The sequence below is a fragment of the Carlito syrichta genome, unplaced genomic scaffold (assembly GCF_000164805.1).
Source record: "Carlito syrichta isolate Samal-C Ts95f unplaced genomic scaffold, Tarsius_syrichta-2.0.1 Scaffold73648, whole genome shotgun sequence".
NCBI classification, from domain to species: Eukaryota; Metazoa; Chordata; class Mammalia; order Primates; family Tarsiidae; genus Carlito; species Carlito syrichta.
In genome coordinates, this window is record NW_007017744.1 from 336812 (window position 1) to 344753 (window position 7942).

General features: G+C 48.4%; 1 protein-coding gene across 1 annotated transcript in view; it reads right to left on the minus strand.

Annotated features, from left to right (window-relative positions):
• Nucleotides 1-7764, minus strand: part of TFAP2A (transcription factor AP-2 alpha) — a 15632-nt gene extending 7868 nt beyond the window's left edge. Inside the window, exons 1-4 of the mRNA XM_008053267.1 lie at nucleotides 7117-7764; nucleotides 5457-5891; nucleotides 2247-2298; nucleotides 1-212 (exon numbers count right to left, since the gene is read on the minus strand). The exon at nucleotides 1-212 is cut by the window's left edge and continues 13 nt beyond it. Of these exons, the coding sequence (XP_008051458.1) occupies nucleotides 1-212; nucleotides 2247-2298; nucleotides 5457-5891; nucleotides 7117-7143 (726 nt within the window). The 5' untranslated portion in view covers nucleotides 7144-7764. The remainder of the gene's footprint in view (nucleotides 213-2246; nucleotides 2299-5456; nucleotides 5892-7116) is intronic.
• Between the last annotated feature and the right edge of the window lie 178 nt (nucleotides 7765-7942).

Genomic DNA, 7942 nt, shown 5'->3' on the forward strand with positions numbered 1-7942 from the left:
CAGCGACGCGTTGAGACACTCGGGTGGTGAGAGGCGCCGCTGCACTTCCGCTACCGTGACCTTGTACTTCGAGGTGGAGCTGAGGAGCGAGAGGCGACCCGGAACTGAACAGAACACTTCGTTGGGGTTCACCACGCCGCCGAAGAGGTTGTCCTTGTTAATGGGGATGGCAGAGACGGCGTTGCTGTTGGACTTGGATAGGGACACGGGACCTGCGGAGACAGAGGAGGGGGCCGCGCGCGTGTGGGCGTCGAGAATCCCCCAAATCCTGCCCGACCCGGCCCTCGCCCCGGATAGGCCGGCTCCCGGCCTTGGTCCACTGTCCCCCTTCTGCTCCCGCCCAGCTGAAATTCTGTAGCTCTTTTTCCCATCTTACCACCTGGCTTGCTAGCCCCTGCTCGAAATCCTTTTCCTCGAAATCGAGCCTTCTGCCTCGCCAGGCCCCCCCTCCAGCCCGGCCTGAGATGGGAGGCAAAATCGTGACCCTGGGCCTCCACGCCTTCGAGCGCAGTGGGCCCCAGACGAGGTGCAGGAGCGCGGGTTTCGAGGACGAGGGTAGGAGACGAGGGAGGGAGTTCCATTTGCAAGCCGAGAGTAAGTTACGTGCACTGTGGGGGTTTCGCGGGGTGAAGAGGCTTAGTGTGGGGGGGGATTGCTTCAACGACCCATTATTTTTAAAAGTCAGCCGACAGTTTAGCTTGCTAAAGCAGCCGGTAAATGAGCTTTTCAGTTGAGGCAGAAAGAGGGGAAGTGGCGGATTCTGTTGTTGTACTCAGCACATGCCCCGTCCTTTTGATAAATAGGCCCTTTCCTATGTTCAGTTTTGAAAAAGACTCCGTTTTGGAGATCATGTTTCGAACAGGGGGGTGGGGAGGGAGGAAGAAGAGTCCTACAGTAGAATACCAGCAATGTGCCCTTTTGTTGAGTAAATGCTTGATATCCCTCTCTGTTGAAGCGCCTTCACTGGGAAGGTGGATATAGTCTTCCTAGTTAAAACCATAAACTGTTGTTGGACTCACCATTGTTAGAAAAAAATTCAAGACCAGCAGAAAGTATATTAATGCTTTTTTCAACACCAATGAAATTCAGATGCATTCACAATCATTTAAGTACATTATGCATTTGTATGTTAAAATGTCTCCACTTGGAGACATATGCACACATTCTCATCTCAGTGCTCTTCATGTGTTCTTTAATGGGGATATTCTAGACGTGTGGGAGGTGGGGGGCTCTAGGTTTTGGATAGATCACTTGTGACATTAATAGCTCTGGGGAGGCTAATAGAGACAATAGGAGTTAAACGAACTCTTGAGAGATTACTAATAAAAGAGCCAATTATCATGTCGACTTGGAAAGAGCATCTCTTAAGATTTATCCCTTGCACATCTAATTTGACGTGACAAAGACTTCACAGATGCAAAAATGAAACTTTAAACTAGCTAACAATATACTGATTGGGGTTAGAAATGAGAACAGTTTTATATAGCATCATCCTCTGGTGGTGCCTAGAATCCTGAAATGTAACATTGCCACCATAACAAAAAAAAAAAGCTGCTACCGAGAGTAATAGCATTTAATTCAGTAAACTTTATTTCTACTCACTAAGCACATTACAAATTACAAATCCATTCAAATCACTTGACACTTTTCTAGCAATTTCTGCTCTGAACAAATATGCTAATAATCCTGACATCTTCAAGATGCTAATTTTAACCAAAAACTAAATTTTTGTTAACCTAATTCACAAAGTTTTAAAAACCCTTAAACAGCTAACAAGAAACCGCTCTGAAGAACATGAAAGGCTTTTTTTTTCTCTTTCTGCTAAGGAGTGCTTTTTATCATTTGTCCTTGCATTAATACTAAATTATTTGTACTATTTTAGCATTATACACTTCTTAACCCTCATGGCCTTAACTCCACTTCACACAATGAATTAACTAAACTGTTTCAAAATTGAAATGCTACTTCCAAATCAGTTCAACTATTGCACATTTCATGTGTTTGTCCAAATATCATTAAACTAAATTAAATGGTCAAATCATGAATCAGAACAAAGCTAGCCTGTTGCCACTACCAACATACTGGAAGCTGATTATTTAAGCACTGCTGTTCTATGCCTATCTATTTGCTAATTCTGAGCCTTTAGGAAATCCTATTTGAAAAAAAAAAAATACAGCTCTGCAAGTTCTTTTAAATAGCACTCTGCCTGTAAGGACATGCTTGGAATGCAGAAGGAAATGGCTTACCTTTCTTAATTACAGTTTGATCTGGGATGTTAATACCCGGGTCTTCTACATGCTGCAACAAAAGGATACACATGGATGTAAGTGTATAATCAAAACAAAAGGAAATGAATATTCCCTGCAAGATGGGGGGAGGGGAAGGTGTAGAATCGAAATTCCCCCTCCTGTATAATGACATTTATATATAAACATCTCATCTTGGCTTATTGAAATTTGGGGCTTTGCAACTCAAGAGGTTTCACTGTACACCCATGGGCAATTTCTCCTCCCCCAGCAAAGAATCCACATTTAAAGGAGATGGGGTGGTAGCTTGGGGAATAAAACTTTCTTTGGATATTAAATCAAGTTTTGGAACTCCTAATCTTTCTCACAGTCAGTTCCACACTTAGAAATGCACCTAGCTTTAGTCTGGCGCCTCAGCAGCTTCGGACCTCAGCAATTCCAGTGTTCAGGCAGCAAAAGCCAGAGAAACACAATAGAAATGACAGGGGCGGGAGTAACAAGGAGAGTGTTGGAAAACGTTTAGGTAGTGTAATAATAAGGAGCAAACTCATAGACATAATCTTTACTTATGAAAAACTCCAAATAAATATTTTAAAAGATTACTGCCTAAGCCTGGATATGACAGGAATATGAAAATGATCAAAACCAAAAAATATTTAAGGTTGCTTTCCTGTTGTCCAGCAGCAGATTTGTCGCTGGTGTTGGGGTCTCTTTCTTTCTTTTTTGTTTTTTACAGATGGATGGGTATACGTGTGTGTGCTATAGTCAAAACGTGATTAGAAAGTAAAATGAAATCATGTTTTCTAATGCATAAACTGACAGGCAATATAATGTCTGGCTGTGTTTACAAATTAGCACCAGGGCTGCTGAGATAGAAGATTTTGCAATCGTTACCAAACACAGGCATTACCATTTAAAAAACTATTACTTCCTTCTCTAGTCTTTGTCCAACAATAATACTGATTCAAACATTTTCCATTCTGTCTTGGATTTATGCTCCTGTTAATTGTGCCTGATCGCAATGATTCCGGGTGGATGGTACTAAGTTGCTTTATTACAGGTTTTATTATACTCAATGCTCTCATTTGTAACTTGCCTAAAGTGCTTCTGGATTTAAGTATAATTAAATTGAGAAATGTTCAGAAATGACTACTGCAGTTCTTGTGTTTTAACTATATGGGGAAATATGATCCCTTTATGCATGCACCCTAAACCCATAAAGTAAATGTAGTGTGGCATAATACTTTTATTTGTGTTATTTCTAGACCTTGTCCATACAGGGAAGACTGTTAAGTTTAAAACCCCACTGAGATATTAATGATTAAATAATTTTCACCATCGATTTTATTTTCTTAAATATGCAGCTTAAATATTTTCTTAAACATTTAGTCATTATTAGTAAAGGTTAACTGTCTCAGCAATGGAAAAAAATTGGAAACAACCTTTTTCCTGACCCAAATTCCTGTGAAAAAATTTTTTTCTTAAAAAATGGGGGGAGGGGGAAGAGGGAAGCGCAGCAACTGGGTTTCCCTGTTTTTATTTCGCTTTTGGTTAATTTCTCCTGTTGACCAATTTCACCACTAAGAGTGACTGTACAGGTGTTAAGAATACACACCAGCCAACATGGAATTCTTGCAAAGTAGAGTAATTCTAATTCACACTAGTTCCAAAAGCTTGCTATGCTATTTTGCAATTCAAATATCTCCAAAGAGCAGGCAAGGAAAAGGATTCAAAGACACTCTGGGAAAAAGAACTAAAATGATCCTAACTTCCAGTTCATTTCTAAATTGCAATTATATAAATTATTGCTCCTCTCATTTTACATCTAAAAAGTGCACTTGTTAAGTACCAAGTAGTTTCTCAAAACGTACTACACACACACACACACACACACACACACACACACACACACACACACACACTGCTTATTAAACTGGATACTGGAGCAAGTGCCTACTTTCCTGCTTTCCATGCGAAGGCTGCTAAACATACCCAACAAATTTCAGTTATTGACTGGACCAAATGAGAGATGCAATAAATTTTCTATTTTCTTATGGAACTGAAATAATGTTTTAAATTCACCAAGCAAGCAGGTAAGTTCATCTGACCATTTTCCTTACAATCCAATGTAGTAATCATTAAACTGTCAACGGACATACTGCTGCAATATTTGATGCAGTAATTTGAAATAGCATTTTAGCAAAAATCACATCCAGATACATTTCCTCTCCAAAGAAAAGCAGCTTTAACAGAAGCCTTTACAGCTTTAATAAAATTATTGGCTTGCTCTAATTCCATTTCAGGAAGGTTGTGAGGAAGCCATAAATATATAGAACTGAAGCAGAGATGCTGGTTCAAGTTTAATTTTGGAAAGTATTTTCAAATTATCAATAGACTGGCTTGCATCGTAAATAGTAAATGTGCTAATGCCATGCTTATTTAGAAATCATTTTAAAGTGCATTTATTGATAACTGAATCAGAACTCAAATAACGTATTACCCAATAGTCTCAAAACATTTAATTTAATATGGGGTGTAGCTGGTTCTGATAGGCGTTGGGAACCCAGCTAATGATTTATGAGGTCAACACTTAGCACCCCTAGGAAGAGAAGAAAGCTGTGTTTTAATGTCCCTCTGCTTGGATTCGCTACTTACTTTCTTTAATCAGGGTAGGGCGCATGCATAACTTTTAGATTTCACTAGTGCTTATAAAATCCAGTTGGAATGATTTTTAGTACGTGTTGTAAGCTTTCTTTTACATTCCGGGGGCATTTGGTGCGCTCTTTCAGTCGAATTTAACATCATTCCCAGGACAGAGAGAAATCCCCTCTCCAGACTCAGCAGTGGAATTAGATCCTTTCGCAATTGAAAGAGTTTCCCGTCGTCGAGAGGGGAAGATACTGGTGACATTCGTCTGATTTATCTCTGTGTTGGTGAAATAGTAACGCAGGCATTGTTTGAGGAGCTCCGCGAAGCATTGTTCTGAGGGCAGAACTCGCAACTACTTTTTAATTCTTTAATTCAGTTGTCTATGTGACTCCTCAAAACGACCCCCCCCCCCCAGCCGCCGCAAAATAAAACGAAATAAAATGTTTGTTTTTTTTTTAAGGAACTGTCACAGATGAGCGCCCGGGCCAGCCGGCCGCGCACTCCTGGTACCCTCCGGGGGCGACGGGCAGGGGCTGCGTTCCCTCCCGCGCGGCCTCTTACCGGGACGTCCTCGATGGCGTGAGGTAAGGAGTGGATCGGGAGGTCTCCGAGCCCTGAGCCGAGCCCGTGTGGGCCGTGCAGGAGGTCCTCGTGCCGCCGGTAGTCCCTGCGAGGATCCAGGCCCGACAGCTGGTGGGGCAGCCCCCGGTGCGTGTGCAGGAGCCCAGTCTCCTGGCTCTGCCTCTGGCCGGGCCAGCCTGGGTGCTGCGGCTGCGGCTGGGCGTGCAGGGGGTTCAGGCTGTAGGGGTCGTTGACGTGGGAGTAAGGGTCTTGCGACTGGGGGTAGATAGGCTGGTAGGGCGGGGGGAAGTAGGGGGGCTGGAAGTCGGCATTAGGGGTGTGGGACAGCGGCGGGGCGCTCGTGTAGGGAGATTGACCTACAGTGCCCAGCTGGGGCAACCGTGCCGTCCCGTTGCTGGTGCCGTCGTGACGGTCCTGCAAGACAGCGAGAGGAGAGGGGGAGAACAAAAATCAGCCGTCGAGCTACAGCCGTCCGCACAAAATCCACCGGGCCTGCCTGCGTAGGAAACCTCCCATTCCCGTCGGCCGGTCGCCTGGGGAAAATCAGCTCTAAGGGCTTCGTTTCAGGAACTTATCCCAGGAGTGAGACAGGCCCTTCCAAAAACGCAGAGGCGTTAGACTGTATGAATGCGGGGCACAAGAGCCTCTCCCGGAGCATTTCTTTCAAAGAGGGGAAGGGAGAAAAAGGGTCTCCCGGAAATCGGCCCTTCAGCAGCGGCGTGAAACCTCTCTCAAGCAAAATTAAAATTTCCTAGTCGGTACTAGACAGCAGAAGCGGCCTTCTCTTTCCCCCCGGATCTGAGCCCGTCTGCCACTGCGTTATTGTTTACTCGCTTCCATTTATCTGGAGGGGAAAAAATTAAAAACGTGTAAAGACTCTCCTCGCCCTTTCATGGCTATTTCCATGGAAACATATCTCGCGGAGGGGCTGTAACGAAAACACACGTTTAAATGACCAGCTAGAGAAGGCTTTAACTGCAGGGTCGGGGTCTGCCTTCTCCGCTTCCTCGCTTAGGAGCCCTTTTCTCGACAGAGTCGATTTACGATACGGAGCGGGAGACGGGAACGTCAAGTCACGGGCAAAACGGAAAGCGCCGGCCTCTCTGGGTCTGAGAGAGAGAGGGGCCCCCGCGGCGGCGGCCCCCGCCCCGCCTCTCCAACCCCAAAGGGCAGAAGCAGCGCCGGACGTCGGGCTCCGCCACCGCAACTCGCCTGCGAACGAGCGAGCGGAGCTGGCTGCAGGGAAGGCGAGCCCTGGGAGGCTCAGCCGCAGGCCCCGGGTCGGGGCACGCCGGACCGCGCTCTTCCTGCAGGCCGACCGGGCATCCGCGGCCGGGCGCGCCGCGGAACGAGCGAAGGCGCCGGAAAGCACGGACCAACGCCGGGAGCAGCTCGCCCGGGGACGCAGGGGCGAGGTCGGTCTGCGGGGCCGGGAGGACCGGCGGGGCCGGGGCGGGTGGCGGGGCGCTGGAATTCGGGACGGAGCAGAGCGAGGGAGAGGAGGAAAGGGGGGCGGCGAGTGGAGGGGCGTCCGGGAGGAGGAAACCCGGGCGTGAGCCCCGAGGTCTCCGGCGGCGGCTCGCACCGGGGCTCCCGGATAGAATTCCTGAGGAGACGGGGAGGGGAAGGCGGGACTCACCATCGCTGAAAAACTGTGAACTAACATCTGCGAAGAGTCTGGGGACACGCGTCAGGGTGGAAAAAACCAGCCAGCCCGGAGCGCCCGGCTGCCCCGCCGCCCGCGCGCGCCCCACACAAAAGGCGCCGAGAGCCCCGCGCCGCCCAGCGCTCCGCTCACGGCGCCGCCGCTGCCCCGAGCGCGGGAGCCCGGCCCGGCTCCATCCGAACTTGACCCGCCGATTCGCGCGGCGCCTTCGCCGGTCGAGCCCCCGGCCTCTCTCCTGCCGCGGCGGGCTGGGACTCAAAGTTCTTTTAAGAACAGCGAAAGCCCCCGAGAGGAGCAAGCGTGTGCGCGCGCGCGTGTCCCTTAAGCCGTGTCTCCCCGTCCTCGGCGGCGGCTTCGCTCGAGCTTCCAAGAGCCGCGCCGGGCAGCGTTCCTGGAGCCTCCTAATAGCAGATATTCATGACTATTAATATTACACGAATACTTAATGAGGGAAGAATGCCTGGAAATCGAGCGTGAAGCGGAGCGGCCGCGCGCGCCGGAGCCGGCTCTCAAAGCAGTCCATTGACGGGAGCCTCAGTGTAGCAAATCGGAGGTGGGGAGCGGGCGCGCGGGAGACAAAAAGCCGGCGGGAGAGGGAGCGGGCGAGCGCGCGGGGGGCCGTGGCGCGGCGTCTGGCGAATCACAGGGAAGGGGCCACATTTTAAAAGGCGGCAGGGCATGCAGAAGTGAAAGAGAAAGAGGCCGAGGGAGGCCGGGGAGACCGCGCGGAGAGGGAGGATGTGTCTGCGAGCGTGTGTGAGAAAGAAAGTGTGGGCGAGGGCGAGGAGCCCGGAGTGGG